General features: G+C 38.8%; 1 protein-coding gene across 17 annotated transcripts in view; it reads left to right on the top strand.

The window, feature by feature from the left end:
• The first annotated feature begins 766 nt into the window (after positions 1 to 766).
• The window catches only part of picalma (phosphatidylinositol binding clathrin assembly protein a), a 59,747-nt gene continuing 32,635 nt past the window's right edge, over positions 767 to 27,878 (top strand). For 4 of the 17 annotated variants that reach the window (XM_022681382.2, XM_022681387.2, XM_022681385.2 and 1 more), the window contains exons 1-2: positions 774 to 1,183; positions 1,470 to 1,733. In XM_022681382.2, coding sequence (XP_022537103.2) covers positions 1,604 to 1,733 — 130 coding nt within the window. In that variant the 5' untranslated portion in view covers positions 774 to 1,183; positions 1,470 to 1,603. Of the gene's footprint in view, positions 1,184 to 1,469; positions 1,734 to 27,878 lie in introns of all 17 variants that reach the window. The other 13 variants (XM_049468519.1, XM_022681371.2, XM_049468520.1 and 10 more) reach the window with 8 other exon arrangements.

Here is a 27,878-nt window from a genome sequence, read left to right as displayed (position 1 = left end):
AGAAGGAATATATAGCAGTCTCCCTTCTGATCCATGATCTGATCCACTTTCCCTTCGCTGCAGAGAACAGCCACTGTCCTTTTATTTAAACTGGACTTTTTATGAGTGTTTATGTAATAGCCAGTGTGATATTGGATTAAAAAAAAATGTAACAGTGTGCGCCCAAACGTTTTATCTTCTTATCTGCTGATAAAAAAAAGGTGTTTAAAATAAAATTAACACACCTGTCCCTTGCCAAGAAAATCTCCCAAATATCAACTTTACAGTAAAGGTAACTTTTCATAGAAGTGAATATAAAAGAATATTAATATTAGTCATATGGAGTCGTTTTCCCAGCTGCTGTGTTTAAATAATGAAGCAAAAAAAAATTACAAAACTAAAAAAAACAAAAAAGGCATTTTTTTAAACAATGACGAAATGTAATTGATGGACATTAAACACTTAACCAGTGTCCTGTTAAAATAGTAAACCTACTTATAAGAGAGTGCAAAAATCTTCAAGCAACTGTAAGGTCATATAATATATTTTTTAGTTTTTTTTTTTTTTGGTTAATATCTTGTTAACAGTTGTGGATGAAGTGTATTAGTGTCGTTTTAAAACGGTAATTTGTAAAACAATAAATGACAGAAATACCTTAAGTATTGGTGAATACTGGGCTGCAGTCTGAAAGTAGCGGCAGGCAGGCAGGGTGATGCTGGTCACGTGGGCTGCTCAGCTCGTGCAGCCGAACTGCTAGTTAGCGAGATAAAGCCGAGCAGCTGCGGAGGAGGAGGCGCCATATTGGCTCTGAGAGGCCGGAGCTCCAGCGGGCCTGACGGTCCTTCACTGCGAGTTTGAGCCAACATGGCGGAGTGTGGCAGCGGCCGCGCAGCAGCAGCAGCATTCACCATTCACCACACCAACCTCTGGGAGGATCCAGTGAGGAGAGGAAACAGGCCCGCCATTTTCCTGCGAGCCTCCAGTCAGTCCTTTTAAAAGGCAGCGAGGGGGAGGCGAGGCCGGAGAGGAGGAGAGTCTGAGAGACGGAGGAGAGGAAAAGGAAAAGGGGGAAGCAGCACCTAGCTAGCAGAACGAAAAAGAGAAAGGAGCGAGGAGAGAGAGGTGCTGAGAGAGAGAGAGAGTGGAGCTAGCTGGAGGACTGTGGGGTTAGCCGGCTAAACTAATAGAAGAGAAACCGTTAACGGTAGGTTTATGTAGTTAACGTTAGCTAACTAAGCTAGCTAATTAACATAACGTTTAACGTTACGCTGCTTTTAGTCAGCTAGCGTTACAGACCTGTGTGAATTCCTCACTCACTAGACTTCATTTAGACTTGGCTAGCTAACTAACTAAGCTAGCTAAACTAACCTATTAATAAAGCTGACTGAAAAAAAGCATTTACAATTTTAATCGTTAGGTTAACTTAATAACTAACTAGCTAACCAGCCAACCTAATTAATTCTTTATTGTTTCTTTCTCTCTTTCCTTAGTTTTTCTTTACCCAGGTGGTGGAGGAACCGTGGTGGAACCCCAGCGTTGCTAAAACATTGGATTTACCAGGAGATTTATTCAGCTACTGTGATCGGGTTTTTGGGCTTTTGGTTAACGTTGCCGAACCGAGAAGATGTCTGGACAAAGCATAACGGACCGGATAACCGCAGCGCAGCACAGTGTGACCGGCTCTGCTGTGTCCAAGACGGTGTGCAAGGCGACCACGCATGAGGTTATGGGGCCAAAAAAGAAGCACTTGGATTGTAAGTAGTTAACTCTATGAGCACGACAACGACGATGTCTAGCTTATAGCTCACTGAGTGGAAAAGCTAGCTATAGTTAACTACTCCATATATGTATAACGTTAAATACAGCTCTGGAAAAATACCAAGTACCAAATTAAAGAAACTCTTGATTAAAAATAATCAAGAGGAAGATGCATGATCACAAGGTATAAAGTTATCCAAAAGCAATGTGTAAGACTGGTGGAGGAGAATATGCCAACATGCATGAAATCTGTGATTTAAAAAGCAGCCAAATATTGATTTCTAAACTCTTAAAACGTAATGAATATGAACTGGTTTTCTTTGCATTATGTAAGGTCTGAAGGCTCTGCATCTGTTTTGTTATTTCAGGCATTTGTCATGTTCTGCAAATAAATGCTTAAAATTACAATATTTTTATTTGGAATTTAGGGGAAATGTTGACACAATGTTCTTTTACTCAAACATATACATATAAATAGCAAACTCAGAGAACCTGTTTCATAAGTTTTTTTTCCAGAGCTTTGTATTAACTGTACTGGGTTAAGTGATGAACTCTAAAGAGGGTTATCCAGTTAGTGTGTTAAGTCTTTTAAGAAAAAGTCTTATTTCAGCCGAATTTCAGTCATAAACCTTTTACTATCAATGATGTAAGATCTAAAAGTCTCCTTTCATCCTAATTTCAGCCATAAATCTTTACTATGATTTAGGTCAAATCTTATATGCAGGTCTTTAAATCCTGTATGTCATATTAGTAGGACAGCATGTTGTTAATTTATTTATGGCCAGACATTCATGTATATTTTTATTGATTAACAGGCGAGTTTTGTTCTCTCTGACCTATAATTAAATTTTTACTAATTCCAGATACCTATATTTGTAATTCAGACTAGTAAAATGTTTGTATATCAGTAGCGTGTGTTGTTCATAGTAAAATCCTGAGTTGTAGATATCTACCCCATGTATTCCATATGCTCATTGCACACAACAAGTCAAAAAGATATTGGTGATATCTTGAATTAGTAAATGTTTGTCAGATGTCTTTTCTTTTTTTTTTTTAACTGGACAAAATTACTGTGTAGATATACACAGTTTCTGTTAATAAACGAGTTGTTGTAATTATCTGCAGATTTGACTAGTAAAAATGTTATTATAGATAGACAGAGAAAGTGAAATGCAGTGTAAATCAATTGTAACAAATGACTAGTCAGAATGGCTTTGTCAGTCTTAAAATCTGATAGTTAAGAATAAACAATTTGGAGCTGTTCTCTCCAAAAAGTGCTTTTATCAGTAAAAAGAAGACATGAGAGATCTGTAATCAGCTCTCCTACAGTTCTCATAGGTAGCCTAAACTCAGAGTTAGAACTTGTATCACTGACATAAATTTAGGCCAAACTGTTGCCATGTATTAAGGTTGCTGTCATCCATTCACGATAAAGATGACTCGTCAGCAACACGATTAACTCAGCCAGCGGGATTACTTTAGCTAGCCTTCTACCCATTTAATGATTCAACCACTCCACAAATAATTAACCACCCTGAAATGGGAGTCCATCTGCTTCCTAATTAGGACACCAATGGATACAGAATTGTGTAAGCTCTGAGAGTTCACTTCATTTAAAAATCTTTAGAAGATAGATGGCTTGCGAAATTTTGTAGTCCAGAGTTAGCAGTCAAGATCACAGTACAGATGACATGACACCTAATGTGCTCTTTCACTGATAGCAGCTCCCTGTCTGCCAGCTACCCTGTTTATTTTCTTTGTAAATTCTTTGTAAATCAAGCATAATACGGAATGCTTAGGGGGAAAGGAAACTTTACTTTGCTGCAAATTACAGTGCAGATCTAAGAAATGTAATGCAGTTTGTGGGTAATCTCAGGGGGTCCTAAACTTTGAGATGCGCACCTGTCCATACAAGGAGGTAGTGCTTGTCCTGAGACCCTATATACACGTTGTGTAGTGAGTAGAGACAGTCAGAAAGTCTTTAAGTGCTTGTGCTGTCAGTTTATTTTTGCTCAGCATGATGATAAATATTGGAACAGGTATATTCATTAAATTAGTTTAGAGGTTTTGCCACCTGTTGGTTGTACACAGCAGTATTGGGATTCTACTTCATGGCTTACAGTGTGGCTCATCCACAGTTACCTTTTTCTGTTTTAAACAATGCATAGGTTGTGACAACCATCCAAAAATCTTTCTGTGGAAGTCAGTTTGTGTGTGTGGGGGGGGTTATAATTTTAGAGTATTTATGTATGTTCTTACAGTGTGAAATGCAAATATCAACCACAAGATTTAAATGATGTCAAAGTGAAAAAATGCAACTGAAATCCAAGGATTTTGCATGACAGCGAAAATATGCAGGCTTTTAACTGTCTTGACTCATCGTGGTGATCAGTAGTTGCTTATCAAGTCCAGCCAAAGTTCAGTGTGATACCAGTTTGTGTTTAAATGTATATTGTGCCAACAAGTAATGACGTAAAGAAGCCCTTAATTGCATGTGCGTTTGTAAATTGAACACATAGTTTAGTACCAGTGCCATATAAGTAGATGGGTAATGAGGCTCTTTTTTTGGGTGTTAATTGTCTGTTTTAGTTTAAAGGGTGAATGCAAAGACATGGTGGATTTTTATTAAATTAATATGAATTAAAATTATTAAATTAATATGAATTATGTTTAGCCTAAAGATCCACAGCTTCCACAGGTGTTTTGTGGTCAACCGAAAAAGGCTAAAATCTCTACCAGTTTGGACACGATTCCTTTTAGCTTTCCAACTGTTGCTGCTGTACTGTGGGTTGTAGTTAAATGTGATCTGCAGCATTTGCTGTTTTGTGTGGTTAGTGCTGTTTGTTAGTGCTGTGGTGTTCTTGTAATTACTGTATTGGACTGTAAGTGATGCTCTCTCAAGAGGTATATCTAGTTAGTGGTGTTAAAAGTCTTCCCTGCTTCCTACACAGTGCGCATTAGATACATTTAAAAAACAAACACCAGACTTTTAACAAAAATAAGTAATGGTCTGTTGATTGAATCCAGTGTGTTGATATTGAAATCATATCTGTACCACTGATATCAGAATCATTTAACATAAATAATCTCTATGAACCTTTATAGTTGATAACTGTCCCCAGCAGGTACTGCTGCTTTTTATCCACAGAGAAAATTCCCATGCTCTCTGGATCTGTATCAACTGCTGTGGGAGAAAATGTAAGGGTCAGTTTAGAGCAGGCCCTGGTCTAAACACACATTGGTGTTTGTCTGTTCTTTCTCCTGTGTGCTTGATGGTGTCCTTATGGACTTCTTCTCTCACAAAGTTTCTTGCAAATATGTGCAGGAGGTTACTGGCACTCTGTTCATCTATAACTTGACATTTTGTGGTGCTTTCTGAGCAGATTTCTGTGATATCTTGCTGACCTCTGGATCTCTCATATATGTGTGTTATCAGAGTTCAGGTTTATTTTAGGGCAGTGCTAAGTCCTTACCACATCAACATTTTTTTTTTTTTTTGGAGGAGTGATTATATTTAGCATTTGCTCTGAAGTAAGTCCTGGCATTTGTGGTGATGGACTGGTTCATAGAGTAGTAAGCAGTCCTTTACTGATAGAGTAAGTGGACAGCATGCCATTCATTTATTTAGGAAGACTTTCGTAGTGAGATCTGCCATGGGGTTGGTTGATAAAAACAGTATGTTGTTGTTGCTGATGATGTTTTGTGTATTACTCTTAATGTGTTTTTTGATGTAATGGAGGACTTCTGTATGTGTAATGTCTGGGTCATCATTAAATGAAGTGGACTGAACAACTGCTTTTTTTATTTACTATTATTATTTTTAGGTTACCAATTGTAGAGCGATTTATATGACTGTCAGTTTGAATTATCTTCCCCATTCCCACAAATGGGAGCCTGCCTTATGTGACAAGAGCTAACCTCCTTGAGCTGTTGCAAAAATGCCCACTGAGTGAACAGAGTTGTCTATAAGGACTTTGACATTACCCACATTTAAAGGGCTCATATTCAGATTTATTTCCTGTAATTTATTGCTTTCTCTGAGGTGTACAAAGCAGTTCTAAACAATTAGCCTGACAATTTTGTTACTACTTTTTTATTTTTTGCACCTTTTAATAGAATTTGGCTGTTATTGTTACAGTGCCTTTGAGAGCATTTAAATGGCCTCTGCTCTTGTTGTCTGGCAGGTACTTGGCCTTATTCAAAGAACAATTTTTGGTGTATGCAACAAAATAGTTTGTTATTTAGTAGGGGTGTCACGATCTCGATATTTTATCGAAATCGAATCGAAATGAGGTCACGATCTCGAGTATCGAAGTCAAAAAGAGGATCGACGATCCCTCCCGCGCGCGCTACGCAAATAGCGCAGCGCGCTACGCAAATGGCGCGGCACCAACACAGCGCATCCTATTCATTTAAATAGAGAGAGCCACTGCATGAGCGCAGTCGGCGGGAGTGTGATCACTGTTTTTATCTGTCCAACGGGGGAGGGGGGGGAGGGGGTTGGGCGCGCAGGTTTTGTATCTGTATCTAACGGAGGGGTGGGTGCGCGCAGGTGAGAGCGTGTGAACTCGCTGAAATGCGTGTGTCAGTGTGACTTGAGAACACTGACTATAGATCACAGTGAGGTGGATTAAAAATCTTAAACTTATAATTGACTACACCTGTTGCTTTCCATTGAATTAAAAAAACATCTTTCTCTCAGATAAAGTAAACACAAGCGTGTTTCTGACTAAAATAAAAGCTTTTCAGGAGAGATATAAGTTATGTGTAAATATTTATAAGACAATACCCACATCACTTATCTAACCAGCCTGTACTGATTTCTGCCCCCCAATAATGCTTTCAATAACCTCTTGTAACCCCTGGGAGCCAGGGGTTACACTCTAATAGCCTTTAATAGTCTTCAGTAGCCTTTAAAAGACTTACCTGGCGGCCGTGGTGTGTCCACTAAACTCCGTAGTTATAAACATCCTGAGGTTAGCAGCGCGCTAACTGACCTGTTTATAATGTAATCCGAGCAGTGCCTCCGTGTCGGCTGTTCTAACCTGCTGCTGTTAGCTGCTGGGGCTGAAAGATGAACTGTAGTGAGCTGTATTATCCGGTTAGTGGGGTTAAAACCTTTATTTGTTTACAGAAACAGTAAAAACGGACTGGCTGAGCTCTGTAGCCCGTGGCTGGGCTGTACTGAAGTAGTGACTGAGTGAAGAGAGCGGGGCTTGTGCTGCTGCTGCTAGTGGTTGGATGAAGAACTGCAGCTTCATGTAATGAGCAGTTTCACCAGCCATCCACACACAGCTCTGATAAACTGCTTGTTTTAATAGTGCACACTGTTGCTACCAAAAAAGGTCACTAGATGGCATTACCATATATATCTTAATAAATAATAATAATAATATTTATAATATTTATAATAATAATAATAATAATAATAATAATAAATATATTATTTAAATTTTATGAGGCATAAAATAATAACAAGAAAAAAAAACAAGAAAATCGAGAATCGAATCGAATCGTGACCCTCAAATCGAAAATGAAATCGAATCGAGGATTTAGAGAATCGTGACACCCCTATTATTTAGGCCAGATTAGTTGATTCCAAAGTCAACACTAAAATGTCTGAAATGAGAGGATAGTTTAGAGGCATTCATGTTGGACACTTCACAGATTTGGGCTGAAGATATCTGGAAAACTTTGTTGTATACACTCCAGGCTGAAACACTCCTTATATCTTCTGTATAAATAGGTGTGTTTAACTGTTCCCCTTTTTGGCAGCTTAATTTCTGTTCAGTGATTGAGTAGACAGATAGTAAGTAGGACCTCTTGGAATAGTGTTTATTACTGCATCCACTTTTTATTTAAATAAGTTCATAATGTAAGCGTTTAGCGTTCCTGTGTCCAGAAAATTTCGGAAATTCATTTGCGTCTCTGCATCTATGGTGTGTAGTGAGTGGGAGCTATGGGGGAAGGTGATGAGGGTTATAGGTATTTCAGGACGGCAGTGTGCTCAGTGCCGGAGTTTCCTTTGGGACAGAAATAGCAGTGTGTCTCACCCTCCCCCTGTTTGATTTGTACGTTAGATATGAGTCCGGCTCCTGCGCCTGTTCCCTCCCCTGGCCCTTTGATTTGGGTTTGGTTTCCGGAGTTGAGAGAACATTCCTCTTGAGCTACCCTTATCCACTAAATGACCAGCTCGCTGAAAAATGGCCACCAATTGTTTTAGTTGTTTTCTATGAGAACTCATGATCTTGTTTTAATATAAACACTTTTGATGTAAGTAAATGTTTGTGTTCTTATTCACAGTGCTGTAAATATACAGTGTACTTTCTATTGGCCATTCTTTTGCATCTTTTTTGCATCTCATTTATTACTTGTTTATTATTTATTAAGTGTAATCCACCCACCACCTGCCGTTAGTAAAATATGTAGTCTGTGACCCTCTTGAGTCAGCTAACTCAGACTAAGACTTTGGATCATGTCAGGCCATCTCTCCAAAGAAGTTGTCCAACATGCTATCTGTGTTCAGGTGCTACGATCGTATGCTGTTGATACATTTCTGTTTAAGAATGGTTGCTTCACAGCCTTTAAATGCTAGAATTAATGAAGGAACTGTTGTTACAGGTGGTTTAGAGACTGGAAAGTGGGGTAGTTGCACATGCTAATGTAGCACCCAAGTAGTGTGTGTGGAATAAAACCATTTGTAATGTTATTTTACTGAAGAACTGGGATGTCTGGAATTTGTACTCCACCACAGGGCTGTGCAGAACCTGTGTCTTTAATTTTTGGATGGTGCTTCTTTTCTGTCTGTCCAAAGAATCCAGCTAAATATTAGTGTGCCAGAGGAGAAGTCTGCTTGAATCTCTGAAGTTTATTTCATGCTCTACTACTCTACTCATCTTTGCATTATTTATAGTTTGGCATTTGATGAGGTAACTCTTCAGGTTGTTTAGTTTAGTTTTAGTTTTTAGTTTTTTGCAGCATATTGTGCTGTTAGCTGTCTGATTAGATTGGATGCTAGTACAAGGCTTAAGGCCCACCTTTACAGAGCACATTACACTCATTTCAGTAGGCTGTAGGTATATGTACATTTTGTATGCATGAGTGAAGTCTATTGTCAGACAGTACTGTTTCACCTGCCTGAGGATTTTCATACAGTGCTAGAAGTTTTATATTATCATCCATGTACATGTAACACTTACTTTTGCATGATCAAAAATGCCCTTTGAATAATATTACTTAATTCACAATGGCAAACTGGTTCAGTTATGTTTCCAACGGCAGTATTTGTATACTGTTTCTAAGGATGTTGTTGCTTGTCGCTTGCTGTGAGAAATGGGGTAAAAGTCAGTGTGAGCCAGAGAAGCATTTGTTAACACTGGCAAGGCACTGTGTGACTAACTTCATCCTAATTCTGCTGAGCACTCAAGAATTCGCAGAGTGAAATGCTTTGAGAAGTGCCGTACGTTCCTGGCTATGTAGCAGGAGCGTGCAAGAATGACCTCTTGGTGTTCTAGAGACATGTCTGTTTCCTGGAATGTCAGGAATTTTGTCAGGTGGACTATATGAAAGGGTATATCTGTAGATGATGATTATGCGGGATCTTGGAAAAGATCTGTGATTGTCACGCAGGAATGGGAGCTTTCATTCTGAAAAGATCTGTATCCCCAGCCTGTGGGAGAGCTTGGAGAAGTAAGTTGGAAGTGCAAGTTACTCTTGTAGTAAAAAGGAAAAAAAATAGCCAACAGTAATGAAACCAAGTCAAGATCTGCATTTTTTTTACACATCACCTTTGGTCTTCATTACAGGCACATTGACAGCCAAAAGTTATTTTAGTGAGGTAAAAACATGCAGAAACTTGGTGTGGATTATCACAGGACAACCTTAAGAACCTCTACAACTCCATGCCGGGCATCTGGCATGTTACGTTACACATGCTTTGCACATTATTTTATGTGTACCTCTGTAAATATTGCCTATATCTGTCTGCTTTATCATTGCTCCTTTTTCTTCCTTCAGAAAAAATCTAAATAGTAAACTGGTTGCAACTATTGCTTTGATAATAATTGTGTTTTTGCCACTGACTAGTGCATCAACAGGCTGTCTGTAATGCCTCAAAGTCATTTGCACCCATCATGGCCTTAAAGACAGCTACACCAGAGATCAGATTGCTAAGTGTTGCTCTGTTCCGGTGCTTTAGGTGCTTCCAGAGTGGTGCTAACAGTGCTAGTGAGTCTCTCCCTCCCGCAGTGCTGTGTAAGCATGTTCTATAGGATCACTGTGGCTTATTCTGGCTTCTCATTCATATGACTCACTTCTGCTGGATGATGGACACTTCTTAGAATTGGTTGAGACAACAACACACACACAGGTCTGATTGAGGAAGTTTTGGCGCTGGGAAATGATATCCTCCCCCTGGAGCTTGTCTCTGAATCGTGTGTAATCAGAATCATTGTGCTTCTGGTTGGATATATCTGTATGCAGTAATTGCAGCTCATTCACATACTCTTCCTGTTATTAAAAGGAGAGCACATAGTTTTAACCTTTTGTCTGTGTGGTGTGGAGGGCGCAGACGCTTTAGCCTTCAGACAATTTAAATAATTCAAACCTGGGAATTGGGAGTTTTCAGAACTGCAGGAACTAATCAAGACACTTTCTGATGCAATACAGCTGTTAAAGCTCTGTTATTGATGAGGTACTCCTTGGCATTGGATGATTTTGAGTTGGAGGATGGAATAGTAACGCTTGAGTGCCACATGCAATATGTAGCATAGGCAAGATTAGGACTACAAATTCCATTGTTGAATAATTGTTAATTTGTAACAGTACCTGACAGAAGTGCAATGGGAGATGGGTAAACGGCTCACAGTTTATACTCAACTTAGTTTGTGTTTCCAAAAGCGCTCAAACACAACAGATTAAATTTTAAATCACAAAAAAAATCAGTACTTTCCATGTTTAAACAACATTCAGATATTTAAGTGCCATTTAAATCTCATGTTCTGTTGTTTCTATCATTTTACAGATGGCAGAAATAATCATTGACTAATAGACTAACCAGAAAAAAAATAATCATATTAGTCGACTACCAAAATCATTGGTTGCAGCCCTAGTTTTTTAGAATGACATGAAATAAATTATTATTACATTTACTTCCTTTGCACTTCCACTTCATTTTCTAATTTTTTAATTTTATTTATTTATTTTTTTGTGGCCCCACCATGTAATGGCTTGGAAAAAATCTGGCCCGCGACCAACCTTGATTGCCAAACCCTGCCCTACAGTCACCTGACAGTTAAATCTAAATTGTTTATATGGGGTGATTTTCAGGCCATAGATTAAACCTAATCATTGACCAAATTGCACAGTTTATGGTATTCTTCCTGTTCAAGCGTTTTGTTTAGTGCAGTGCTCAGCCTTTGTCTTAGTACATAGCTCTTGAACCATGTCCTGTTTCGCCCCTTTTGCAGTGGTAGAAATTGGATTGTTGTGAAATGTGAAGTAAATCCATTTTTTTGTTGTATTTGGTGTGGACTGCAGATAAATGCACTTAAGCATATGACGTGTGTTATCTAAAGGCAATAAAATATGACTGCAACCTTTGAACTCTTGTTGTCTGTAAGTCAACAGATCAGCCAAGCATTCAGTTTTATTGTATATGTAGCAGGACTTGTTTTTATATTCACATGTTTCACAAGTTTATTTTTTAGGCTTGTCTAATATGGATATGTATTCTAAGTAAGCCAAGCAAACGTCTACTATTGGTTGACTAAGGAAGTTGCTTCATAAAAAAAAAGGATTAATTTCAGTCCTGTTCACCTGTACAGGCCAGCCATAGGCAAAACACATGACCATGCATCCAATGACTGACTGTCTAAACAGATTGCTGACCCTCAGCTGCACTCTGCAGTAAGTGTGTGGGTGAATACACTCCAGTACAGATGTGAAAAGCTTTTGTGATCAATATCTGGATCCAGATCACTTGCTGGGCCTGTATTTCTTTCTGTTGGCACTATTTCTAAAAGCAATTTACCACTACAGCAACTAACTTCAGCTGTTTTATTTTTCTGGGTTTTCTACCTGTTTTGTTGTTCTCCTAGTTCTCCTTGTCTCTTCATGACTCATTTTTGGGGGAAGCTTAATTCCGGCTGTTATGGCTTCTTCAGTGCTGTTAGGGATTTTCATCGCCAGCCAATTTCCACAGTGCTTACATTGATGGAGTGCACCAAGCATGTGTAGTCTTTTAACATTTTACCATGGATGTGTTTGAGCATAAGGATCTGAGCAACTTTGACAAGGGCTAGATTGTGATGGATAGGGAATTGGGTCGGGTCTAGTGGGGTGCTCCAATGAAGAACTGTCACACTTGTTGACGGGGTTTTGGGTTCCCAATATTAATTAATGCACCTCATTGCAGCTGATTTACTGTTTACTGATCACATGGCGTAAGTAGACTCTTAGAGTAAAACCAGACTGCTGAAAAGAAGGTGTACCCTCCATCACCTCCTTAATCACTGTTAGCGCTGTCCAATCATACAAAAAACGATTGCCAAAAGGTATTAGCCCCAGAAACACTGATTGAATGTTTTAGTCTTGGCATTATTTTGACATGACATGTACCATTTAGCTAAGCATAGCTAATGCTAAAAGGTATGGAAGTGTTTGTGAATGTTAAACACCTGTAGCATAGAATATTTCCAGGGCTACACTCTGTTTAATCGCTCCTCCATACCCGCTTGTGTGCACTGCACATTTCGGACACGTTGCATTGTGATTCTCTCCGTAGCTTTAAGCTCTGGTGGTGCTGTATTACACCGCACAGCTGTTGGTTAGGATCCTCTCTGCCCCCCCAGGGTTTTGAGTGATCTCTGCACAACAGCGCCAATCACATCAACCCCAAAACCCGCAGAGGAGGAAGGTTATGGTGTCCTACTTAGCCACTTCTCCCAGAGATAACGCTGAGAATTAGGCCATAAAGCTGAAGTTATTGGCTGATTAAGAAAGAGTCACTCTACACTTCTTGTGTTATCTGCTTATAGAACCAAGAGTGAAAGAGGAGGACCTTGAGCTGCAGTTTGTATCTGTATCTGCTCTTTACAGTTTTTGCTTCTTGCCACAAGGCACTTGTTTTCTGAAGCAGGGAAAGTTTAGTCTAGGATGTCTTGGATCAAGGTTGTGTGTGGAAGTTTGGCATGAACTGACAAGGCGATCGTTGCCAAAAAATAAGAAACAAGGTTAAATAAGCTTTATATTACTTTAAATCAGTTTTGGTCATGAAGCAACTGCTTGTTTTCGTGTCAGTGGATATTGAACTTGGGTCGATATCTACAGAAAATGCTGGATTGAAAAACAGAGAATACCCCAGTACTGAAAGACATTACTCTAAAAATGCACACACTCTCTTTTTTGATATGATGTTAGCTGTGCAATTATTCTTGTCGAGTAGTAAAGTGTTTAAAGTGAGCATGATGGCCTTCTTGTAGGTGCTCATGTTAAGTGTGGTACTTTTTTTGCTCTGTTTCTTTCTTTTCTCTCCCTATTCAGAGTAAGTTTGTGTGAAATGCTCTTTTCTTGAAACACAGTCAGACTTGTTCATAATTGCCATGAGGACTACTAGACATATGAATAGTTTAATGCCTGTAAAAACACTGTCATAGAAAATATTATTCAAAATGGCTGAATGTGCTGACTAATGCCTGAGCCAAGGTAACTTTGAGAAAGGTTGGCTCTGAAGTATGTGCTGTAGAGAGGTGTGTTTAGGGGATTAGAGGAAAGTAGAGGAAAATTCTCAAATTTACAACTTTTCTCCTTTGGTTTTTTGGTCTTTTGATTTTTCACACTGAAAAACAAATTCCAGCCCACGATAATTACTTAAAGCAAATAACATGTAAACACTAGGGGTGTGCCATATTGTATCATACACAATAATGTCGCCAACATTTTTATATATTGTGAATTATATTTTACCCTGAAATATCGCGCCATAGCACCCACCCCTAATTATCACATCAGGCTATTTTTAGGAAAAGAAAAAAATCACACTGTTCTCATGTCCCATTATATATCTACTAGCGACAGATTATATTTGTCTAGTATCATTTATTTTACTTTAATCCTGGATATATGGAGATATTTGGAGTGTATTATTAGTAGTATGACATTCTGGATCATTGACTTCTGATACAAATCTTATAAAAAAAAAATTATTATCTCAGTTAGGGGTGTGCCATATCATGTCGTACACAATAATAAAACTTTGGTGGCAGTAGTGTATTATTGAATTTTTTTTTTTTTTAATTCAGTTTTTTGTCATATCGCCAAGAGTATCGTTATCGCCAAAATACTATGAAATATCGTGATATTATTTTAAGGCCATATCGCACACCTCTAGTAAACACACCTAGGCTTATTGGGCAGACTTGTCTGGGGCAAAAGCTTAAAAGTAAATACAGAAAGAAGGTACTGTGTAGTACTCTGTAGTAAATTTCTTGCCAGTATACTAGGTTAAGTGTTTAGAACACCTAGCTACAGGGGCCATTTGTTCTGCAGAGTAAACCTAATAGTGGTCAATTTGAAAGCTAACTAGACAGGCAAATCAAAACTCTTTTTAATTGTAAAAGTAATTCAGAATGATTTAGCAGACTCTTTGAATAGCGGTGCACCCACTGCTGTGCAGGGACACAAATATGGCCTTCATGGGAGATTAAAAGTAAGTGTAGTAAAATTAAGCCAGTGGTAAGGACAGCATTTCACAATTAAAAGGGAAAATGGTTTCTGTTAAATATTAGCAAAATCTGAAATGGTAAACTGTGTAGAAATTTCTCCCTTTTTTATTATTCTTATCAATACCTGCAGCATCTGCAGTGGTTTAAAGTTTCTGTATTAGTATAACAATATTTTATCTTTTCCACAGTTAGCACAGGTCTAATATAGCAAACAAGTAATGCAAGTCTATACTTCACCAGCAAGCATCAGGCAAACTGCACGTAAGAATCACTATTAGGTTTGATTTAAGTCTTTGACATACTAACACTGTATGAAAAGATTTTTTTAAGCAGTCTATGCTACAGCTTTTATAAACACTATTAGCAGCTGTCTTGTAAAAACCTTCTTCACATTTCTCAAGCTTCCGGGAGTTGACATGAAGATGCTGACCGCAGCTTCACAGTCTATCTCCCTACTCCCTGTGCATTTTCTTTAGAACATGAAAAGCACTAACTCATGGATTAGCACTTTACTCTGTAATGCATTCCCAGAGCTCTGCACTGTGTGTTCAGGATGAACCCAGTGAGCCTGGTAGGAGAAAAAACAGCACTTCCTGCATTCTTTTCAGTTGTCAGCTATTCGTAATGTAAACGGCCAACAGGAAGTTATTACATAAATCAGAAAAATGTCGGGAGCTGATTAAACAGAAGATGACAGCGATAGCACGAGACGCTGCCATCAAGGCCTGTCTTAATCAAGAAAAATGCCAGTGTTTGCTTTTACAAGATACCAGCTATAACTTGCAGTGGAAATGAGGAGTAAATGTTCACTAATGCTCACTAAGTTTAACCAGTAGGTTTGGGTGGTATCCACTTTTTTCAAACATTAATGCCATGTCAAAAATATTGCTGCGGTATACAGTTTTACCAGGGACCAGGATTTGCAAAACGGCATAAGTCCTGTGATTCTAGTTGAAGCTCACCTCTAGTCTACAGGTACACAGAGTACCAGACAGCTCAGTTTCTAACACCACCATCTTTGCAGCCTTGTTTTAGCTAAATGAAGCTTAAATCACGCACATTTAGAAGGTGATTCTTTTAACCTGTGCGCAGACAAGTCCATGTTTTGAGGCACACATTGCAGACTCTATCCTAAATCCAGGTTTAGTGGCTTTGTCTTTAATTTAAAGGGAACATATTGCAACCAGTCAGTGAAGCTTACAACCAGGGTGGACCTGTTTTGACACATCAGATACTTTGTATTTATGACTATATTTATATACTGTCCTTATTTAAAATACTGTTAAAATGTTTTAATACAGTGTAGAGTTGCACGGTGTACCGAAGGTTCGATTCTTTTTCGATACTACGTCATCACAAACGATTCGGTTCTTTAGCGTTCGATGCTTTCGATACTGTATATAGCCCAGTCACTAGCTTCAAACGAGTCAAATTAGTAGGCGCGATTTGATTCAGTTCATAAGAAAACTTATTCACACCGCAGCAGTCGGTGTGGCAGGATTCAGATAAACTTAGTGTTCTGAACAAATTAATCGATTCACGCGCAAGCCAGCAGAGCAGCAGCGAGTGTAGAATGGCGACGGCTAAAATAACAGATGTCTCTCGTCCGCGACTTGTGGACAAAACGGGCGCGAGGAGTGAAGTGTGGGAAAATAGTCTGAGATGTAGGCATCTGTTTTTTATTTATATTTTTATTTTTAAATAAAATAACGAAAACTGAAAGTGAAACTAAACTACTTTATTAGCGCTGTTTTCACTCCCGCAGTTGTACAGCGGGGGGTGTTGTGCCGATTCTGTCCGCGAAGCGGGAGTCGGATTCAGTAGCGGATTCGGCACAAGGGCGGCGGCACCTCGCGCTCCGCGGTGTTAGTTGTAATCGCTCGCGCTAGCCGCAAAATACGACAGAAAACACTGAGGGAGCTGCAGAATTATGTATGGGACTAGAATATGAGCACGAGGAGATCAAAGAGAACCTTTACCTGTGAGTAGCTCACATCAGAACACGCAAATCTCTCTCTCTCTCACTCTCGCTCTCTCACTCTCTCACTCTTTCTCTGTGTCTCTCTCTCGCACGTGAACGCCTCCGCGTTTGACCTGCAGCACTGTGTTTAGCTGTTCTTAAAAATCATTTTAATTAAATAATAGTTCTACGCTTCTATGTTACAGTGTTATTTAACATAATTCTGATCATATTTCGCTCATTCATTTAGCAGACAAGCACCCTGATCTCTACAAAGAGCTGAGAAGTCGACAGGTTAGTGGAGTTAGTCAAGATACACTCTGTCTGTAGCTTTACTAAGATTTACTAGCGACTGCTAGTAAATCACGTTAACACAGAGAGGAGTGTGCAGGAGTTTTGTTTTGGACCCGTGGTTTTCTCTATTTCTCCATTATCCCATTGGCTGTGAAACATGAACTCAAGATGTTCACGTTTTCGCGTTTCCATCGCAAATCTGTGGTCAGGCACGTAGCCTGCTTGCTCGTTACACTGAACATGGGCTTATTAAAAACGGTAAACGGTTGATTAATAAAACGGAGCAGTGAGTGTTAAAATGAACATAACATTGTAATGTTCTTCTGTCTCTTTATTTTCCTTATTCAGAACTTAACTTCTGCCCGCCCGTCAGGTTCACATAGTCAGGCTACCATTACCTCTGGTTTTAATTTTAGTTTTTAGGAAGTGTTTAGATAATTATGTTATAGTTAAGGTTATAATAACGAAACTTGTTTTTGTACAAATGTTTCATTTTAGAATAAAAACGTTTGCACCGATTGTTCAGTGTTCAATCCAGTTCAGTCAAAAATTAACATTTTATGTTCAGATATTTTTATTGTTTTTTTTTCTTCCAAGTATCGTTTTGGTATCGAGAATCGTGATACTACAGTTGGTATCGGTATCGAAGTCAAAATTTTGGTATCGTGACAACCCTAATACAGTGTGGTATTGCGGTTGTACCACCCAAACCTATTAATCAGTCTGGGTCTTACATTGTGGTGAGATTTGAGATCTAGGGTTTGTTGGGTATTAAGATTTGATTTTTTTTTTTTTTTTTTTTTTTAGAAACAAACATTTGTGGCTGTGTATCGGTGGAGTATCTTTTTCTTACTTTAGGGCTTTCTTGTAAGTTATCTGTTTAGTTTTTTGGCTTTAAAAAGATATTAGAAGTCGAAGGTAGCACTTGATGATTCATTTACATACTGCTTTCACATGCCAGAGAGTTTGTGGATAGCTACACATTGAAAGTGTTCTACACATTGGCTTATCATCAGTTACCAATGTAGAATGGAAGCCTTTGATCCAAACTTTGGAATCAATTTTTGCTGTAGACTCTGGTAAAGGGGCAAAGCGTCTGGCCTAAAAGTCTGAAAGTTGTTTCTTGCTATCGACCTATTTAGGCCCTCCTGACTCACTTTAGCAAAAGCAGTGAGTGTGTGTGATGGGCTTTTCTCCTCATAGCAGCTGTCCCTCTTCACCCTCCATGAGCTTGTGAAGCTCGTGGGAGGCAGGGGAGTGCTCTCCTTCTAATGCTTTACTTCCCCCTGCCCTCATTAACACGCCTGTACTGCCCAGAGCGGAGGAAAAGGAGTAGGAGGAGGCGGCAGTTGGAGGCCGTGCAGAAATTGGCCTCTCTGCTTTGGAGTTTCACTTTGGAATCCAGTGTAGTGTCTGTCTGGCTCTACAAGGAGTTTCTTAGCAGCAAAAATCAAGCCATGCCTGTGTCTGTGTGGTGGGATGTATGTATTAAGAATTGAATGTCACTGAAGTTACTTTTATTTTTGTAGTTTAGTTAAAATTTTGTAACATATATATTATATAGATGTATTACACAGAGTAATCTGTTTTAAACGTTTGTTCCTTTTATTGTTGATCATGACTTACAGCCAATGAAAACTCAACAATCAGTTTCTCAGAATATTAGAATATTATAGAATATTAAGATCAGTTGGTACTTTTGGCAGAGTCCTGCTGGAAAATGAAATCTGCATCTCCATAAAAGTTGTCAGCAGAGGGATGCATAAAGTGCTGTTGAAATCTTTTGGTAGACACTGCACTGACTTGGGCTTGATGTAACCCAGTGGATCAACAACAGCAGATGACTTGTCTCTCCAAATCATCACTGATCATCAGTGAATTTTACATTTCATTTGTAAATCAAGGGAGCAGAGTCTGGAGGAAGAGTGGAGAGACACACAGTCCAAACTGCTTGAGGTCTAGTGTGAAGTTTCCACCAATCAGTGATGGTTTGGAGAGACATGTCATCTGCTGGTGTTAGTCCACTGTGTTTTATCAAGCCCAAAGTCAGTGAAGTCTTATACCAGACAATCTTACAGCACTTCATGATCCTGCGGTGATCATGATCATGTGGATCCTTCGTGATCCTGCAGATTTCATTTTTCAGCAGTGTTGTTTGGCTAGTACTGATCGATTATTTTAGTAATCGAGTACTTGGAATTTATTTATAAATTCCACAGCGCTGTGTTTACTGATTACTAGGGCTGTCCCTAACGATTATTTTTTAAACGATTATTCTAACGATTATTTTTTTCGATTAGTCGACTAATCTATTCATTGAGAAACATATTTAAATAATTATTTTACGTTTTAAAGCAAACGATAAATTACTATATTTATATATAATAACAACAACAACAACAACACAAGCCTACTAAACCAAACCCCACACTTATAATCACTTACATGTACAACACGTTGTTTAGATCTATAACGCTAAAAATGGATAAGCTCCCATACACCACAACCGTGTGTTGCACTGTTTTCTGTGACCGCTAGATTTTGTGACCACTGGCAAGTAGTTCTCAGCAGACCGGTGCACTGGCCGATTCGAAACGTGTTCGTTTCTAATATTTACCCCGACTGGCCAAAACGGTTCAGTTTAGGGCTGAGGGTAAGGTGTAGGTATAGAAAGCTTCTGTTTTGCCAATGAACGCTCATAACCGTGAGCACTGGTCACAAAATTCCGACGGTGACAGAAAACGGTGTAACACCGCAGCGCCGACGGCGCTAGCTAAAATAACTTAAGGCAGCTAGCTTAGCTAAACACCTGAACTTATGAATAATGCTACTGTTTCTGGAAACTGCGAAATGCCATGCACAAATATAAACCAAAAATGTATAATTTCTGCCTGTGGCAGGTTTAAAACCTTTGGTAGACAGCCTTAAGTCTTTTTAAGGACACCCGCGGAGACCCTGATGTAAACGGTAACTTACTGTGTGACCCTGTTGACATAGTGCTCCTGGATGTTTGCGCTTCAAGTGCTCCTTTTGCACGTATGGCAGAGGACCACATTGTTGCCCTTTTGCGTGAAATGCTCCCAAACTTTAGATGCCCGCTGGCGTTTTTTTGTAGCTGGAGATTGCTCTCCGGAGTCCAAGCTCTCTAGAGCTTAGATTCTCTGCCCGAACCCGACATGACATCGACATAGTCCGAGATGTAGGCGTCTGTTTTTTAATTATATTTTTATTTTAAAAAAAAAATAACGAAAACTGAAAGTGAAACTAAACAAATTTATTTATAAGCGCTGTTTTCACTACCGCAGTTCTACAGCGGGGGTGTTGTGCCGATTCTGTCCGCGAAGCGGGAGTCAGATTCAGCAGAGAGTCGGATTCGGCACAAACGCGGCGGCACCTCGCGGTCCGCGGTGTCAGTTGTAAGCGCTCGCGCTAGCCGCAAAATACGGCAGAAAACACTGAGGGAGCTGCAGAATTATGAATGGGACTAGAATATGAGCACGAGGAGATCAAAGAGAACCTTCACCTGTGAGTAGCTCTCACCAGAAAACGCAAATCTCTCTCTCTCTCACTCTCTCACTCTCGCACTCTTTCTCTCTGTGTCTCTCGCACGTGAACTCCTCCGCGTTTGACTTGCAGAACTGTGTTTAGCTGTTCTTAAAAATCATTTTAATTAAATAATAGTTCTATGCTTCTATGTTACCGTGTTAATTAACATAATTCTGATCATATTTCGCTCATTAAAACAGCCCGAAAACAGCCAGTTGGAATTTTTGGGCCCAATCTAACCTCTAATGCTCTCCACAGGCGCCGCCATGTTTACGACGCGCCGACGCACGTTATGCAAATCGATGTATTTTTGTAATCGATGACGTCGATTATGTCGACGCGTCGCCCCAGCCCTACTGATTACGTAAAGCCTGTATTAAGTCTAGAACTTGTCTCCATTGTAATAAACTAACCACATACATTAGACAGTATTCCTAATAATAAGCAATGCACAGAGCTGTTATGTTATTAAGGTACATTAATGTTAATCTCAATGATTTGTTAAGTTAAATTAACCTGCTTCCTGGGCGTGGGTGACGTAACGCTAAGTGCGCTATTTCACATTAAAAATCTGCACTTAATTCTGTGCTCTTCCCTTTTTTTTTTGCAAAGGATTGTTTGTTCTAAGTTTTCCATGTTTATGGTATAAGGTTCATTAATGGTGTCTGCTGCCATCAGAACAATGAAGACAACATAATTATGTGTAGGAATGCTTCTGTTGACTAGGTTTGGAGCACTTGAGGTCAAATATAATAAACCATAGCCTGAACATAAATAGCAACTAAATAAGGCACTGAATATTGCAGTGTGTTTTTGTCCTGAAGATACTGATCATAAAGGAACTATTGCCATGATATAGATCAGACTTCAGGACCCAGTCATGCCTGCAACTAACGCATTACAATAAACATAACTAGTAGCTAACTGACTAGCATGCTCTTATTAAGCTGTAGGAATCTGGGTTGGGAGTATATTAGCGTTGGCAATTGAGCTCTTCTCATTTCATTGCATCTCCAGCCAAGCCTAAACTATTGTGACAGTTTAGTGCTGGAACTACTTCAAGTAAATCGATTCAACTCAGTCTGTCTTTTATTCTCTTTGTCTGTGTCAGATTCTGGGGTTACAGATCCCAGAAATTCCTGTCATCCTTCCTTATTTCACTGCTCATGTTTTTAGAAATTCATGTCGATTCAGTTTCCTGTCATGAGCTGTAGGATGTGCAAGGCATCCGCTTGCTGACTCAGTCTCTTCTGTCTCTTTAATAGCGAGACCTGCAAGACCACAGCCAAAAACTCCATACCACTTCTTTTAGAGGTGTTTTTGGCAAAATGTCCATCCAGCTCCTGTTCTGGCATCTGCCTGACTAGATTTCGAACCATCATTTTAACAAAGAGCCCGACGTAAAGTCACATTTATTGTATATTCTGTCCCATAAATGACCAAAAAGAAAATAAAGTTTTAATGCCTTCAGATCCGCAGTAATTCATGAAGAAGGACCAGTGGCAAAGTGGTCTTAATAAGAAATTGGTTTGCTTGAAATGTTCTCTGAAGTGTCTGGCTGTATACACTGTTTGGCTAGATACTGAAGGTTTTAGCTGATCGATGCAGTTCTGGCAGTCACTCACAGTTATTAACAAAGTCTCAACCTTTGTGACCTCAGTCCATCTCAGTTTTTACCAGTGTCCAGCAGCCAAAATTATAAGCTTTGAAGATGACCCTTTTAAAAAAGGGTTCTTTAACCCTTTTAGGTATAAAATATTTAAGGGGAATTAAAGCCTTTAGAGGACACTTGGAATTATTTTTTCTCTGTTTAATAATTTCAGATCAGTGAGAGGAATCAACACCAAATTCACAATTTTTTGAGTTAAACTATGCCTTAGAATACCCATTTTTGGTTCCATGACACGTAATTTTGTAGGGGTTACATGTGCATAGTCCCGCTACAGAGGTCAAGGGTTGATTCATGCTATCACAAAAAGAATACACAATTAACCCTATTAGGTTAAATACAGTAATTCTACAAGCACATGTCACCTGGAAACTGGTGCCAAAGCTATATAAGCCTTTGGATTTGCATGGCATTTTGGGAACTGTAGTTTAGGAGTATTGCTGTGCTAACTGTTGTCTTGTTTGTCCCCCAAGACAAGTTGGGGAGGCAGTTCAGATTGGTTGAATGACTTCAAATTAGAATGGTTCAACTAATAAAGCTGCCCTTTTCTTGTCTAATAAGTTCCCTGCTTCGAATAACCACTCCAAATAAAATTACTGTAATATTAATCAAATTGCCATTGTGCAATGCCAGCCCTCTGTTTGGCAAGTGATTTGATTATAAATGTTACATTAAGCCTGACTTTCCCCTGCAGTAATTTCCAGTCATGTGGTTCAGTGTCAGTGCTGCATGGACCTTGCGCTGTGTCTTAAGGAATGTAAAAGATTTATGTTTGAAAATGGAAAATCTGAGACACAGTTGTAAAATGTTGAACTGCATGTTTAAAACATGACTAAGCATTTTAGAAGCACTTTTTCTTTCCTTTAATTCTCATAATGCATTTTTATTTAATTTTTAGTTCCTTTTATAAACCAGCATGGCAGCAAACCACCTGATTGAAATGTAACTCCAAGGCCATACCAGAAAACCAGTTGTAGCTGTTGTATCTGATATTTGTTTATCTGTATCTTTAAACCATCTGTTGCCTAAAAGTAGTATGCAGCGATGTTTACTGTGAGTCATGATGTATTATGGGAGTTTATAGTGCCCTCAAAATCCTGATTTAAAAAAATACCACTTCTCGATTCAGATACTCTGCGAAAAATGGCCTACGTACTAAATAGTGCCCTAAAAGATAAAAAATGGAGCCATTTCAGTCACATTCTCTATTTCAAAGATTCTTTATGTTGCTAAATGCTGGAACATTGCCGACACAGATGTGCAAATGCGTGCACAGCTTGTATAGTCCCTGTTGAAACATAGTGTCAATAGAATTGACATCAAGACTTTCTGAAGCATGTGGCGGGAATTATGGTGCTCCATCCAGTATTTTTGAGACTAATTGAGGAGTTTGGGGAAGATGGGATTATCTTCATCCGACATCCTTATTCTCCTGCGCAACCCTCCAAACCTGGTAGAAATCCTTCCCTAGACAGTAGAGACAGTGAGTGACTAAGTGAGCAGGTGTCTAAATACTTTTATCATTATAGTGTATAGAGCGCAATACCTAGGGTGATATACTATTAGTGACAGCCAGAGTAGTGAGGTTCTTGCTGTGTAAACGCTTTTGCTCTGATGCACATTACTGTTACACAGTCTCTCTCTCTCTCTCTCTCTCTCTCTCTCTCTCTCTCTCTCTCTCTCTCTCTCTCTCTCTAGTACAGAAAGAAGAATACTAGGAGAGAGATTTAAATCAATGAAGTCATGTGTCTTCACTCAAGCAAGGAGGGGCTAATCATGTGACTTGAAAGCCATTTTTTTTCATTGCAAGTTACATGGGTAGCAACTCTGGCAGGCTTTGATTTTTAGTGGACATATGTGCTCTCTGTGCACTCAGTGGACTGTCAGTCAGCTTAAGCTTTAAGTGTGCAAAACCAGTGGAGCTGTAGTAGTATGTTTTATTAGCTGTTTTGGTAGATGTTGAAAACATTGATGTGCTAATCAGTATGTGATGGAGCATATTAATAAAACATGTCAACACAGTTTGAAATCACATTTTAATTTTTCAGTGGGTGGATATGTGCAAAACAGCTTTGTGGAGCTCAGTGTTGTTGACAGTGCTTGCAAACTTTGATTTATTGATTATTTGATACCCACCATACAGGGCTGTGTGTTGCACTTTGGAGGGGGCTAACCAGTTAGTGGGGTGAAATGTCTTTACTGTGCTTCCCTCAGAAGGCATGTTAAACTCTCATTTGAAGAATGTGTAAAAATAAATCAGGAATGTTAAGCACTAGAGGTGTGCCAAAAAATCGATTCACATAAGAATTTTGATTCTCATTTACTACGATTCAGAATCGATTTAAAATGTCCCAAAATCGATTCTGAGGGGCGGGTTTTAGACTGATTTTGGGCTGGGTATTTTTGTTGGACCTGGCAACCCTGGGGATAGCGCTTGTCCCTTTGGAGATCTTCCAGACACACACAGAGCGTAGGTGTTTGAGAATCACCGGTAAGATGGCAGAACAAGCACTATATTACCTTAGATTAACGTGTAGTTTCAATGTTTTATGGCAGAATGCTTCATAACAAGCATAAAAAAGATCGCTAGTAGTTAGTTTCAGTAACTGTTAGCTAGCTAACTAGCTAACTTTCCAGTTCCACCTTAAATAACGCTACAGGTGGCAGCGGGCTGCAGCATTTAAGGCGGAACGGAAAAATAACAATAAGCTAATCAGAGCTAATTTCAGCTCCTCATCACAGAGGAATTAAGGAATGGACAATATGAATTAATTTCTCCACCTCCTGCCCCCTTTCTGAAGAAATACAACCACCTTAAATTAACTAGTTAATCAGCAGCTGCTCCTGAACTTTAGCGCTCCACTGCTATCATCACATCAGCCCAGCAGCGTCACCTACACACCACCGCTAGTAGCCTGGTAATAAAGCAGTGTTATTTATTTATGTATTTATTGTTCATTAACGTCATTGTGATATCCCAGTGATTCCTCTGTCACTGAGGACCCACATTCCTGCACATTTTATTGTTTTTGTAACACATTACTTGCTCCAGGACCAGTGTATATTATGGAGGGTTTTTTTTCAATACGATTCATAAGCCAGAAGCAGAAATATTTATAATTCAAATCGTTTTGAATCAAAAATCGATTTTGAATCGAATCGTGGCCCCCAAAATCGGAATCGAATCGAATCGTGAGATAGTAATCGATTCCCACCCCTATTAAGCACTGTAACTAATTCCTGCACTGAAATCCATGTTTTAATGGGTTTCTGCATCGTGAGGTCCATGTTGTGATCTAGTGGTTTATTGAAGAACTGCAACATGTAGTGACCATGTGCAGCAGTTCAGGGCAATACCAAAATAAAGCTGAACATTTCCTCCCTAATAGATAAAATTGACAAAAACGAATATTACCTTTTATAATAATAAATTGGTCATTGCCCACCTTCAAAAATCAATGTCAATTCCATGTGTGACACTGCAGTGCTTTATTACAAATAATACCATGACCAATAAGAAGTAAATGAATATTTTTTTCTGTAAAATGTATTTTTTCTTGTAGAAAGTACTACAGGGCGGGGTACTGATTTTGTTTTTGAACTTTTGATCTGAATTTAAAATGAAAATTCTAAAATGTTATGCCATTTGCTGCTCTTCTAAAATAGTGTGATACTATTAGTAGAAGTCATTTTAGAGCATTGAGGCAACGCAAATGTGCACAAATAAATTGCATTAAAGTGTCTGAAAACTGTTGATGGATTCATTGGCTTGTCTCGTTTCAGCAGAGCGAGTGTAGTGATGTATAGTAAAGACTGTGGATGCCTGTGTACCATCCCCTCCCTTCATACAGGAGAGGTTTGTTGGCTCTCAAAGGCTTTTTGTTGTCATGTGGCTGCTGCTTTTGTGTGGGTTTGAATAGAGAATGCGGCCCATGAAGGAAAAGGTACGCCACGGACCACCCATGTATACCCATCTCCAATAAACACAAACATACTGCTTTCCCACTTCAAAGAAAACTGAAAATAATCACTGCAAAGCTCTCATAGCTACGCTGTAATTAGCGTCTTTTTGTGACCGTTTCTTACTCGCTGCCAGTTTGTAAAACATCCCTAAAGTACATGGTGTTTGGTGGGAACAGGCAGTTTTAGATTTAGCATCAGGAATTAAGAGGCGGTGGAGTTTGACAGTGTATAATCTCAACTGTTTGTCCACATATTAGTGGTTGGTAACGTGGCAAAATAAAATTATGATTTGTGATGTTGTTTTTGCAATATACAAATAAATTATTTGACTATTTTACCAGCATTAGCCTGGGAACAGTCATGCAAGAAGCTCTCCTAAGGGATGAAACTACAGGAGATGGAGAAAACCTTTTTTAGCGTTCTGTGGAATACAGTGTAAAAAAAGTATAAAGATTTTATTTCTTGTCATTTTGGACCCTCAGATTAATCCTGAATCTACTGCTAGATTCACATTGTCTAAATGTGAAAACATAGCAGAAGTAAATGTTGTTTGTTTGTATAATTGAGTTTTCATTAAATTTGCAGCAGAAGATGTTTGAAATCTTCTAGTCCAGTTGTAACAAGCAACTTCTATCTATGATCTACCCAAAAATTATGATGGTGATACTTTTAATCTACATTTATTATCTAATAATCTAGTCATTTTCAGTCATTGATCAGTTTCTTATTAATCACTGACAAGGGAGTTTCTTGAAAACAAGACATGAAAATGGATGGAGCTAAACAAAGCCAACTTACCCTATATGAATAGTTTCTTTTTAAATATTATAATTATTGTATGTAATGTAGATTGCAAGGAACAAGTCATATTAGTACATTTTGTTGAATAATGTGGTTGTAATTCAGTGTAATGATCACTGGTGACATGCTGGAAAATTGAACACTGCTTGAAGTCCTTTACTGTAGCTGTGTATTAATGTGTAGTGTTGACACTAGTTTGTGTGTGTACCTCTGTTTAAAAAAAAAAAGTGTGTGACTTCCTTTAGAGATGTAATGTTTTGTGTATATTTTGTCATCAAGAAATGTCACTTTTAATGTCCTCTACCTGCCTCTACCAGAGGCAGATTGTATATGTCCAACATGTTTATTTTTGTGCAATATTGGATACACAGGTTGCATTATAACCATCATGAACTTTTTCACCATTGACCTGAAATCTGGTAAAAATTTGTTATATAATAAAAAAATACTGTAATCTTAGTTTTCTTCCAATACCATGCTATAGTTGCTTGTTTTTTGGGAACTGTAGTGGTTTAAGTGTATTTCTGAGGTGCAAGTGTAGCTCATTTTTTGTACCATTGCATTTCTAGTTAGAAAAAGATTGTAAGAAAGAAGCTGTTTCTAGCCCAGCATGTTCATGGAACTGATTGGAGAATCTCAAGATGCTGCTACATTCACTTACTCTTGCGTGTGCTTCTCTCCCTCACTGTCTCCTTCATTTGTTTTCTCCCCCTCTCACTCTTGCTCTTTCGCTCCAGATGGCTGTGGAGCTGAGCCAAACCCTTCTTAAAGCATGGCCTCTCTCATTCACACAAACACACATACACCCGCACTATGGTTCTGCTTGAATGGGCACAGTGAAGCAAAGCCCTGCATACCTGTGGAAGCTGTGCTTTAGCTTTTTCTCCTGTAAGGAAAGGGAGACAAGTCTTCTGTGGTTTTCTGTATTTTTATATTGTGTATTTCTATATTGTATATGAAATGTTTTTAGTTTTCATTCTTGCTGTTAAGAAAAAGTGTGCAGGTATTACCACTGCTGATGTTAGAGGCTTCTGTTGCATGAAAACATGAAAAACATGAAATGTCTTACTGGCCATCATCCATGTACCATCATAATGTCAAATCAATACAAATCAATCAAGTGTATGAGTGGTATTTGTTACTGGAATATGAAAGGTTATGTAAATGGCCAACCACTGTTTGTAGA

The sequence above is a fragment of the Astyanax mexicanus genome, chromosome 20, assembly GCF_023375975.1.
Source record: "Astyanax mexicanus isolate ESR-SI-001 chromosome 20, AstMex3_surface, whole genome shotgun sequence".
In the NCBI taxonomy this organism is placed as follows: Eukaryota; Metazoa; Chordata; class Actinopteri; order Characiformes; family Acestrorhamphidae; genus Astyanax; species Astyanax mexicanus.
This window is presented reverse-complemented; position numbering and strand designations above follow the sequence as displayed.